The sequence below is a fragment of the Mobula birostris genome, chromosome 5 (assembly GCF_030028105.1).
Source record: "Mobula birostris isolate sMobBir1 chromosome 5, sMobBir1.hap1, whole genome shotgun sequence".
NCBI classification, from domain to species: domain Eukaryota; kingdom Metazoa; phylum Chordata; class Chondrichthyes; order Myliobatiformes; family Myliobatidae; genus Mobula; species Mobula birostris.
The window spans coordinates 75,468,408-75,481,139 of NC_092374.1; the positions used below are offsets into that span (position 1 = coordinate 75,468,408).

The window sequence follows — 12,732 nt, forward strand, 5'->3', positions numbered from 1 at the left end:
ACACCTATCCCTTCTGCACACGACTTGTCAAGTTCAATTTGATATTTTAAAATATATCCTGGTTAAATATACTGTACGTAAGCCATTAAATGTTGTTAATAACACCTCCTTTTATTTTGACATATTTAGAATTCCTTCCAAAAGTGTGAAAACATTAACACAATCACATCTACTACAGCCTGAAGTGCGTTGAAGTGGGCTGCACCCATTTCAGCAGAAGCACTATGCTTCTACCACCAAAATGTTGAAGCCATTGCAGTGAACACTCTTTTACTTGAGCCAGCCTCAAGGAAACTCCCTGCCTGATTAAGCTGATGCACAGATAAAATGTTCATCCAAGCCACCATCCTGGAAATGGTGCTGTGTGATATTATTTTCGGAATGCTATGCGTCTCCATACAACATTTCTCAACCCAAAACATTTGTTCACTTTTAAAGATCTATTAAAGCTTTTGTCAAGATGACGTACACAGGAATTGAACCAATATACTGGTGAACAATATGCAGGATGGAATGGCTGGACATACCTTTTGGTTGATAACATGGAACCATGACCGTGCATTCTTCTTTAACGTGAGGTTTTGTCTTGGGGTTGCAGCCACCAGCATGCAGTCCTCTGTGATCAATACAGAGGACCACGCGGTATCTGAGGCCTTGTCCACATGTCACTGTACACTAGAAAGAAACAGACCATCAATATACAAGAGATCAGAGATCATGCATCTGTTGCAGGAAAATAACTTGGGAGTTCAGAAAGTGAATCAAACAAGTTAAGCAAAATCAAAGTACCAAAGTAAACTGCATGTTGTTTGAATATGATCGTCATTCCAATGACAACTCTCAAAAAGACCAAGTCTCTAATAATATTCAGAGCAGGCTCTACCACCAATGACAAGGACAACATGCCGACTTGCAGCTGTTGGACACCATCCTGACTTGCAATAACTTACTTTTGTTTCATCACTGGATCTGAATGTTGGAGCTCCCACACCAAATGCACTGTGGGAGGACTGCAGTAATTTAAAGCACCAGCTCACCCCTATCTTCTGAAGTTCATCTAGAGGACAGGCAATGAATATTGGCCTTGTCCATGACGCCCAGGTCCCAAAATAACATTAATTAAAGTGATGCTGACTACTCTCATCCTGGTTGACTTTGTGACAATTCAACCCAAGACTGAAATTTCCTTACAGGAGACCATTCCTGTGATAACCATTTAGGACAATCGAAGAGGTTACAGGGCTGCATGACAGGAAATTTCTGTGTGTACATGCACTTCCACTCCTCTGCATTGCTGATTTGTCCATTGATGTCTTCCTCCACACAGGAGACAGTGCGAATCTGAGCACCTCCTCCACAGGAGCTTGAACAGGCAGTCCAAGGGCTACTGTCCCACCTGCCAACACAGAAAAACAAGTGTTTTGTCAGATACATTAGTTATTGGTAAGACTTAATACTGCAGAATATACAGTAAGTGACACAACTTGTTTGCCTCAGCTTGTGGCGACTTAGCACTTTGTGGTTTGTGAATAAAGCCACTGATATTAGAGTCTGAAAATGATTAACGATTGTCATTTCAGAAGATCAAATGACTGCAAATTTTAAGCAGAAGCATAAATCACCAGAAGTGCACAGATGGGGCAATAGATTAATCTTTGGATGAAACTATTCATCACGACCTGGACCTACAGGTCTGGATAGGCCTCAAACCAGAAATATTTACCTTTCCTCTGTGATGCAGAATGCACAATCCTAACATTCCTATTCCTGCTTTATTCTCTTCTCCACACGCTAAAACAATTTCCCACAACTGAATATTATTGGTGTATCTAATATTGATAAAAAAACTATTTGCAAGAATCCTCTAAGGTTCAGAAAACTGGAAATCCAGTTTGGAAAGCCAATACTGTACCTACAAAAATTACATCATTTCTGACAGATGCTCTGCTGGACACTTTAAAATATATTGATAAAAACATCTCTATTCTGTGTGTGTGTAGTCATGTTCTCAGAGGATTAGGCACTTTGGCCCACAATAATTGTGCCATCATGATGTCAAATTCAATTAAATCTATTCTGCCTGCACATGATCCATATTCCTTCATTCCCTGCACATTCATGTGTCTATCTAGACTCACCTTATTCACTGTTATCAAATCTGCTTCCATTAACACCCCCAGTATCCCATTCCAAACACCTTTCACTCTGTCCCACACATTCCTTTAAAACATTCCCCCCTCACCTTGAATGCACATGCTCAAATATTTGATATTTCTACCCCGGGGCTATGCCTCTCATAGCTTTATTGACCTCCTCCTGTGACCATGTGAGTTTCTTCTGAGTGCTCTGTGTTTTCTCCCCCACATTCCAGAGATTTCAAATTGATTGGCTACTCGTTCATTATCCTTCATGTTCAGGATCTGATGGGAGTTGAAGGGAATGGGGGGAGAATTGACTGGGATTAGCATGGGTTAGTGTAAGTGAGTGTTGATAGTCAACACACACACACACACACACACACACACACACACACACACACACACACTCACTCTCACACTACGTACACTTCAGACCTTTTAACCACAGGTGTTCTTGACCTCATCCCCTCTGTTGACCTTGACTCTGATGGACAGGTGATCAGAGCTGGCTCCACGTAGCTCCACATGTAGCAAACAATGAGGGTATTTCAATGCATGCCAGTAATGTGGTGTACACTGCTCCCTATGAAGTTCCATTATTGAGCTGGAACCTGCTGGCTGTCTTGTGACCAACTGCAGACATTCACTGTCATAAAGAACATCAAGTTTGGGACTTCTGCACAAAGATTAGAACCTTCAAGTTGCCTAGCAGGCTTTTGCCAGTGGTTTCCCAGATGCTTCATTTGCTTTCCTGTTTCTCTCGTAATGTTTAATCTCTCCATCCTCTCCTCCTCTTCCCCACCTCCCAATGCTTCCCTTAATCTTCTTCCCTCTTGTCCTCTCCCAGCTGTACGTCCAGAAGCTATGGAAACCCACTGCAGATCCAATCTAGAGTTCCAGCTTCCAATGATGCAAATTCAGGTAGGGAGCCACAATAGGGCACCATGGCAGCATAGCACTTAGCACGACGCTATTATAGTGTGGGGCATCAGAGTTTAGAGTTCAATTCCGGCGTCCTCTGTAAGAAAGTTTGTACATTATCCCCACGACTGTGGCTGCTCCAGTTTACTCCCACTGTCCAAAGTCGTACTGATTTGTAAGTTAATCAGTCATTGCAAATTGCCCTGTGATTAGGCTAGGGTCAAATAGCTGGGTCGCTGGGCAGGACGGCTTGTTGGGCTGGAAGGGTCTTTTCTACGCTGTATCTCTAAATGAATAAATAAACTGTGCTGACAATGGGACAAGAATAATTCCTCGTCAGGTGCCATATTTGATTGGACTCTGGAGATAAAATGCAAATATTAATTAGAAATACGGCAGCTGGTTAAGGAAGTAGACGTTTATGAAGGATGCCTTACATCTGCAACCTGAGTTGCAAGGACAATGAAAAGCTGTGCACACTGCTGCGATATGGTGTATAGAATCTGGAATAGGGAGGGAGTGAGAAGTGTGGGAAGCAGAGTCAGATAGGTATCTATGAAATTAATATCACATCTTCAACAGTGGACAACTTTTCCTTTGACTTTCTATCATCAGGCAGGAGACTCCGATGCATAAAAACAAGAAAGGTCAGGATGGGAAACAGTTTCTTCCTTCAGGCCATTAGACTTCTGAACTCCCTGCCATGTTGTCTTTGAAGTATCACTGGTTAATCTGTCCTGTACCATATAATATTTAATATTAATGCTCTTTAGTTTGTTATTTCTGTGTGATTCATCTGTAAATTTTATCCTTACCTTCTTAACATATCATGTTATGAGTGTTATATGTACATCCGTTCTTTACACCCCGGTTCAGAGAAACATTGTCTCATTTCTATTTACATTAAATAGATGTACACATGTATAGAGTTAAATGACAATAAACTTGACTTGTAAAGGTTTGACTTCAAGTAAGCTGAATGTTGACAGCTTTGTTCTTTCAATGCTGTCAACATTAGAAACTATGCAAACACTCAAAGCACAGTGAGCGGACAAGGTAACTGAGCTTGGTATGACAGCTTTCAGATGCATTATACCACACATAGCAGTGCTTTATAAATCCAGGAGCAGAATCATGCACCAGCTGATGGGAAAAAGGAAAGAAGAACGGTAATTAAAGCAATTAACAGATGGGGAAATAAGTACAAGCACAATTACATCTTTACAATTAGCGTAAGCCTTGCAACAAACCACCAGCAATCAGGAGAAGAACAAACTGCTTGCCTCATACCTCTTCTCTTTTCCTCAGCTGCCTATCAACTCCCCTTGATGTCCCTCATCCTTCCCTTTCTCCCATGATCCACTCTCCTCTCCTATCAGATTCCTTTCTCTTCAGCCCTTTTCTTTTTCCACCTATCACCTCCCGGCTTCCCACTTCAGCTCCCTTCCATACCCACCTGGCTTCACCTATTACCTGCTAGCTTGTACTTCCCCTCTCCCCACTGTCTTATTCTGGCTTCTTCCTCCTTCCATTCTAGTCCTGATGAAGGGTTTTGGCCTGAAACGTTGACTGTTTATTTGTTTCCATAGACGCTGCCTGACCTGCTAAGTTCCTCCAGCATTTTGTCTGTGTTAATCTCAATGGAAATATGGCTACAAGCAACTGACTCTTACATTTTCAGCAATACATTGTTTCAGCTCTTTAAATAACTAAGGGTTTCAATGAATGTTCAATCAATCCATCCCAACGATTTTAAACCATTATCTCTTCTTCATTCATTCCTCCTCTCTCTCTCTCTCTCTCTCTCTCTCTCTCTCTCTCACACACTTTCTCTTACATTTACTCACATTCTCTTAATCATTCTGCAGTTGTCTTACCAGTAGATCAGTGTCATACTGAACGTTACGTACCGAGGAAGTGGGTGAAAGTGGTCAAAAGGATTGATCTCTTTGTAGCCATCACTGTTGGGAATAACAATGGCATTTGTCTGAGTGGAGATGGTCACAACAAAACATGCAATCAATTACTATAGTGTGTGTAAAGTGATACATTTTGGAAGAGAACAAGCAAGACAAGGTAGACCAATGGCACAGCTCTAAAGGTTATGGAACAATGTGTACATGTGGATAAATCTTTGGTAGTAACCTTGATGGGCTGAATGGTGTGTTTCTTTCCCATAATGATTCTATGATTGTCTTTATTGTAAAACAACTGTTATTACCTCATCAGAAAATGGGCTGTAAAACAATGGCTTTATTTTAAATATTGGATGAAAATCAGACATTAGTTGGACACAAACTAATTTAGTTACTGATACTTAAATTTTGATTCATACATGTGTCTGAGCATTGCTCAAGTTAGTAGGGAATGAAAGACACTGTGATAATTATCATAAACAAGAGGAAATCTGCAGATGCTGAAAATCCAAGCAACACACACAAAATGCTGGAGGAACTCAGCAGCTCAGGTAGCATCTATGAGAATTACGTGCAAGAGAAAATCTGCAGATGGTGGAACTCTTCAGGGTCTTGAGGAAGGGTCTTGGCCCAAAACATTGACTATACTCTTCCATAAATGCTGCCTGGCCTGCAGAGTTCCTCCAGCATTTTGTGTGTGATAGTTACCATCTCCATTCTCTTGTTAAAATACATCAAAATTCCCAAAGTCCTGGAACATTTTTTTCTTGAAGCATTCGTCTTGTCCAATTTGATATCTAATAACCTAGAAGATAAGTCATCTCCCAAGACAGTGGAAAATGGAGAGGGGTGAAAGCTAGTCGTTAGTTCATGAAAACATATTGGGCTAGTAATTCATTCACATGTCCCAATATTTTGAGTAACTTAAAGCATTGTGGTTACTGAAGTCCTCATGTTCCAAAAAGGGGTATGGTCAATGGGCTTACTGCATGAACAAATCTGTACATTAATAGTTGATATATGAACTTGAAGTACAACCAACAGGATCACAGATGACACTAAATTCAGTAGTGTTATTTATGGTGAGGAGAATTATCTTCAGCTACAACAGTCAAACGCAGCAGAAGAAAGCAGCAATTGGATTTGGATTAAAAGGAAAGACAACAACTGGGCTGCAAGATGAAGACAGGAGGGTATGGAACTGAGGGGGGTGCATCTGGGATGCCAGGTAGCGCCATTGAGCCCTCTGGAGACGTCGTGGGCTTATCAACGAAATGTCAAAGAAGGAGGGTGCCCACCTGATGACCCCGATGACGTACCTACCCTCCCTCCTTGTGACCACTCCAAGCCCACTGCCAACATCGAGAGTGCCAACTTACTATAGGGATTGAAAGAAGTCCTAGCAGCTCTACTGATATTGATCAGTTGGAAAGCGGCGGGGGAGAAGGGTGACAGAGAAACAGCAGATAGTATTTAATCCTGATAAGTGTGAGACAATGCACTTCGGTTTGACTTGTTTTCCTTGGTAACAATGAGATTTAGAGGGGAGTTGAGGTGGACCTTGGGGTCTTGAGGTACTTGGAGGCACATGATAAAATAGGCCATAGTCAGCATAGTTTCCTTAAGGGAAAATCTTGCCTGACAAATCTGTTGAAATTCCTTGAAGAAATAACAAGCAGGGTAGACAAAGAAGAATCGGTTGATGTTGTGTACTTGAATTTTCAGAAGACCTTTGACAAGGAGCACACATGAGGCTGCTTAACAAGCTACAAGCCCATGGTATTACAGGAAAGATACTAGCATGGATAAAGCAGTGGATGATTGTCAGGAGGCAAAGAGTGGGAATAAAGGGAGCCTTTTCTGGTTGGCTGTCAGTGACTAGTGGTATTCCACAGGGGCCTGTGCTGGGACGGATTATTTTTACATTACATGTTAATGATTTGGATGATGGAATTGTTGGCTTTGTTGCAAAGTTTGCAGACAATATGAAAATGGGTGGAAGAACAAGTAGTTTTGAGGAAATAGAGAGGATACAGAAGGACTTCGACAGATTGGGAGAATGGGCAAAGAAATGGCAGATGGAATACAATGTCAGAAAGTATATGGTTATACACTTTGTTAGAAGAAATGAAAGGGCTGGCTATTTTCTAAATGGAGAGAAAATACAAAAAAACTGAGGTGCAAACGGACTTGGGAGTCCTTGTGCAGGGTTCCCTAAAGATGAATTTACAGGTTGAGTCTGTGGTGAGGAAGGCAAATGCAATGTTATTATTAATTTCCAGAGGACCAGAATACAAATGCAAGGATGTAATGTTGAGACTTTATAAAGCACTGGTGAGGCCTCGCTTGGAGCATTGTGAGCAGTTTTGGGCCCCTTATCTTAGAAAGGATGTGCTGAAACTGGAGAGGGTTCAAAGGAGGATCACAAAAAGGATTCCAGGATTGAATGGCTTGCCATATGAAGAGTGCTTGATGGCTCTGGGACTGTATTTACCGGAATTCAAATGAATGAAGGGCGATGTCATTGAAACCTATCGAATGGTGAAAGGCTTTGAGTGGATGTGGATAGGATGTTTCTTATGATGGTAGAGTCTAAGACCAGAGGACTCAGCCTCAGAATATAGAGGCGTCCATTTAAAATGGAGAGAGGAGGAGCTTCTTTAGCCAGACAGTGGTGAATCTGTGGAATTCTTTGCCACAGGCAGCTGTGGAGGTCAAATCTTTATGTATAGTTAAGGCAGAGGTTCATAGTTTTTTGATTGGTCAGGGAATGAAGGGATCCGGGAATAAGGCAGGAGACTGGGACTGAGAGAAAAAATGGTGGCGCAGACTTGATGGGCCAAAATGGCCTAATCCTGATCCTATATTTTATGGTCTTATTATCTAAGACAACACAAACAAAATCCAAAGGTAAAATCACAAACAGTAGAACTAAAAATGGAACTCCTACAATTGAGCACTGAAGTCTTTAAGTACAGGATTTCCATGAAAAAATGTGGCAGGCAATAATTGGGAGTCTGAGACTTAAAAGGATAGCGGTAGCTAACTACACTCCGGGGAACTGATGTGCCGAAACTTGGATGTCTGCCACTGTTCAGTCAGGACCATGATAGATGCTCGTTATTTCTTTTCAGTGGTTACAAGATGGTCCTCTACAGGCAGCCTGAGGTCCAGATTGTCAGGCAACACAACTAGATAGGGCAGTAAAAAAAGCTACGTCAGTTGGACTATTGAGTAAAAATATCAGGAGGTCATGATGATAGGATGGATTGTGGTCGTGGGGATGGTTTTGGTCTTTGGAGAAGATGCAGGAGATCTACTGAGATGTTACCTAGTTTGGAGCATATTAGCTATAAGGAGAAAGTAAACAAACTGGGATGGTTTCCTCTGGATTGTTGGAAGATGTAAGGTTGACATGAAAGAAGTGTGTTAAATAATGAGTCATAGATAGATAGTTAGAATCTTTTTCCCAAGATAGAAATTTGGAACACTAGATTGGATAGGTTGAGGGGGGGCAAAATTTAAAGGAGATTTGCAAGGCAAGCTCTTTTAAGCCAAGAGACGAGAGATAGGTAGGCTCCTGTAGCATGCTGCCGATTGAACTGGTAGAACCAGATACGATAGGAACAGTCAAGAGACATTTCGACAGAGATATGAACATGTAGAGATTAGAGGTGCACTTCTCATGTGCAGGCAGATGAGATGAATTGGAATGGCATTGTGGTCAGTGCAGACATGATTGTCTAATACACCTTGTTCCTATTCTGTATAAAAAAGTTCTTTATAATGCAGTTTACTACGCCTAGGTTAAGTGTGAACATGTGAGAACAAATGTGAGATGGTATGAAGTTGATTCGTGTTCCAACAGGGTGCAAGTGAATGTCTCCAAAATCTCTCAGATTATTCCATTTGAAATTAAAGAAACTGCAAAGTCACATCCCACCCTGCTGCCCAGTGTAGTTGTCTCTTGTCTGATACAGTAAACACCTCAATTACAATCATTTATGTCCACATTTCTGAGAGATTTGAAAATGATAGTGTTCAGGAAGACAGGCACAGAAGAAAGGGCAGGCACACAATATAACCTCATTGTTGCAATTATGTTGGGCATCTTGGGATATTTATTCATCAATTTTTGATAGTGGCAGGACAAAGTTGCTGAGAAATCATACGTGTATTAGGTTACACTGTAAAAGGGGCAGGTGCAGCAGCAGAACTACGCACCACTCTTGGTTCTGTGAAGAGTGTGAAGAATTGGATGAGGTGCTGAAGAGCTGATATAAGGGAGGAAGAGTCTGAGTTTAGTGGAGAGACTGGAGAAAATGAGGTTATTCCATTTAAGTGAAGATCTTTCAGAAGATGTTTGGAAGCGCTATGTAAATCATCTGGGTGTAGGAAAAGGAAAACTTTCCATATTTGGACTAATGATACCAGAAGAAATAGCTTTTAAGTTGACTGTCTGAAGAGCCGGAAAGAAAACTTTACCTTTTGTAAGTATTCAGGACTAAGGATCAGATACCTGGAATATTACTTGTTTCTTTTTATACAGATGGTGTTCCCAACAATTTCTGCTTTTATTTCAGATTTTCAGCATCCACACTATTTTTGATTTGCATGGATCTGGAATAAGTTGCTTAGTAGAACCATAGAAGCGGATTCAATCGGACCATTTAAAAGGAAGTTGGATTCACATTTTCAGGGGTGCAGGGATATCGGGAAACATTCTGGAGCCAATGCTCAGCTTGAGGCTGAGATGTTATTAAAACCATTTTAGAGCACTCACATTAAACAGCAATCTCCTCTCCTGATTCCAAAGAGCTCAAGTAACAAGAGAGCACAAATAGATATGATTATGCTGTCTTGTACTAGTCCACACATCCAAAATGTTCACATCTCTCAAACCATGCTGATGCCTTTTGGAGTTCTGGTGTGCTGAGGTTTCTGTAGTGGCTGGCAACATGTCAACACTGGTTGGCATGTAAATTGGTGTTGGTCTTTGGTGAATGCAGTTTAGTGACAGAAGGCTTAAGGTCAATTTTACATGTGATGATGAAAGCATATGTTGAGCTTCAACACATTCTACCCTGCAACTGGTAAATAGAATTAAGATACTAAGCAGCTATGATCGAACTGAGTGGCAAAAGTGGTTTGAGAGCCAGTACTTGTTCTTGAGCTGGAGAGCTATGCCTGCACAACAGAAGCATTTCTCACCTTAGCTGCCAAATGCTCACGGCCTCTCAACTTTCAATATCCATTAAACAATAAAGAACATTAATGCTTCTTCTATTAATTTCATATTTATTGGGGAAAATTGATTTTAACAGAGTAATGAGGAGTGAAAGGAAATGAAAGAAAGGACATGGAAAAAATGTGGTACACACGAAATGCTGGAGGAACTCAGCTGGCCAGACAGCATCTACGGAAAAAAGTAAAGTCGGTGTTTCTGGCCGAGAACCTTCAGCAGAACTGGAGGGTTTCAGCCCAAAACGTCGTCTGTACTTTTTTCCATAGATGCTGCCTGTCCTACTGAGGTCCCCCGGTATTTTGTGTGTGTTGCTTGGATTTCCAGCATCTGCGAATTTTCTCTTGTTTGCGATTGGAAAAACGTAATAATGGAAAGCCCTACATCACATAAAGTTGTTAACAATAATTATAAGCAAAAAGATACATTCAATTTAATATTTATGAAAAAAAGCAATATCCATATGACAACAATAACATTTCTCATAAAAATGAACCACACTATTCAAGTTAAACTGAACCTGCTGCTATTGGTAAATTAAGACAAACAACAGTGTTGATAATGCACAATGTACAAGTCGTAATGAGCAGATCATCCCTCACCTCTAATGTGCTCCATTCATTGAGACAAAGAAACATTTGCAACTGAATGGAACTAGCTTTCTCTTAGGAATTCTAGGGATCTGTTCCTTTTTGTCATTCATAATCTCTTACATACAATACTAACTGCAGGTTTTCTCTTGTTTGTGACAGAGGAGTTAAAGGTTTGATATTTTCTGTATTTATGACAACAGGGATGGAATGCACCTCTGCAAGGGACTGGCAGCTGTTGGTGGACCTCGAAGGGCAGCTAAAGTTCCCCAACCATATCGCAGCCACCATTCTGAGACCAGACATTGTCCTGGTGTCTGAGGCTACTAAGCAAGTGGTGCTGCTGGAGCTGACAGTCCCATGGGAAGATAGCTTGGAAGGAGCCTTTGAAAGGAAGCTCTCCAAGTACGCAGGACTGGTCAGCAACTGTCAGCAGGCTGGATGGAGAGCGAGGTGTCTCCCAGTGGAGGTTGGTTGTAGGGGATTCATAGCCCATTCTTTGGTTAGAGCCTTCAGCATTTTGGGCATCGAGGGAGAGAGGAAGAGGAGAGCCATCCACAGTACCACCGATGCGGCAGAGAGGGCCTCAAGATGGCTGTGGCTCAAAAGAGGGGAACCATGGAGTCATAAGTAGCTAGCCTTCTGGACACAAGCTGGGGTCTGATCAGCCCTGGCTGGGTCACCTGGAGGAGGTTGTATGATGTTGAAAGACCCGAAACACCCGATGATTCCAGGAACATCACTGAAGATGTGTCCAGAAGCATCAATAGATGTGTGTACACAACAACTCAGAGATCAAGGGATCTGTTCCTTTTTGTCATTCATAATCTCTTACATACATACCAACAGAACAAAGAACAAATACCAACTGCAGGTTTTCTCTTGTTTGTGAGAGAGGAGTTAAAGTTTTGATATTTTCTGTATTTATGACAACAGGGATGGAATACATGCTGGTTTAAGGGGAAGTTGAGAAATGCTTCTCTCATCAGTCCTCCCCCTCTCCTTCACCTTACTTGCCTGCATTCTGCAACCCCTTCTCTTTTGTGCATGCCCATCAACTTCCCTTTGATTGTGAATTAGATCAAAACTCTTGAAAGAAAATTCAATGTTAAATTGTGAGATAAAATCCCAAAGATCACTTGCAGCCTAAATACTGTACGTCTATGGAAGCATCTCTTGTTTCATATTTATTCATGGTATAGGAGGAGACCATGCGCCATGGAGTCTCTGCCAGCTTTCAGAGCACTCCCACTGGTCCCATGTCCCATCCATTTCCCAGCAACCTGTTCTCCTTCACATCCACCAAATGTGGATGGGGATTGGGGGAGCAGAGGAGTGAGGGGCAAAGGATGAAGTCAAGGGTTGAAGAAGAGGGGTACCAGGGAAGGTGGGGTGAGAGTAAGACAGAAAGTGAATTGAAGAGAAGGAAAACGGAGGGGAGAAATGGGACAGGGAAATCAGTAAGCTGCAGTGCGGTGATGGGCAAGGGTGATAGGAACATAAATGGGGAAGAAGAGAGGAGGTGAGGGGGAGAGTAGAGTGGGGAAGGGGAAATTGGAGGGTAAAAGACAGAAAAATGGGGAAGGGGACAGAGAGAATTAGAATCAGGTTTATTTTCACTGAGATATGTTGTGATATTTGTTGTTTTGTGGCAGCAATGCAGTGCAATACGTAAACAATTACTATAAATTACAATACATATGCAAAAATATAAATAACAAGAGCAAAAAGAAAGGTTATGTTTGTGGGTTTATGGTTTAAGAATGGATTTTGGGAAGTGGGAAGTGGGAGCGAGAAAGGGGGAGGGAAGTGGGGAACGGGGAGAGAGAGGGGAGTAGAGAAGAGCTGAAGGGTATAGAGGGAGATGGGAGGGGAGAGGGGAGTTAGGAAGAATGGCTGAGGACTTGGTGAGGTGAAGGGAAAGC

General features: G+C 41.7%; 1 protein-coding gene across 2 annotated transcripts in view; it reads right to left on the reverse strand.

Moving 5' to 3' along the window:
- LOC140197774 (ADAMTS-like protein 1) overlaps positions 1 to 12,732 on the reverse strand; it is a 568,572-nt gene that overhangs the window by 139,013 nt on the left and 416,827 nt on the right. For both annotated transcript variants that reach the window (XM_072258217.1, XM_072258218.1), the window contains 3 exons: positions 4,970 to 5,020; positions 1,192 to 1,396; positions 528 to 675 (listed from right to left, as the gene is read on the reverse strand). In XM_072258217.1, the coding sequence (XP_072114318.1) occupies positions 528 to 675; positions 1,192 to 1,396; positions 4,970 to 5,020 (404 nt within the window). The remainder of the gene's footprint in view (positions 1 to 527; positions 676 to 1,191; positions 1,397 to 4,969; positions 5,021 to 12,732) is intronic.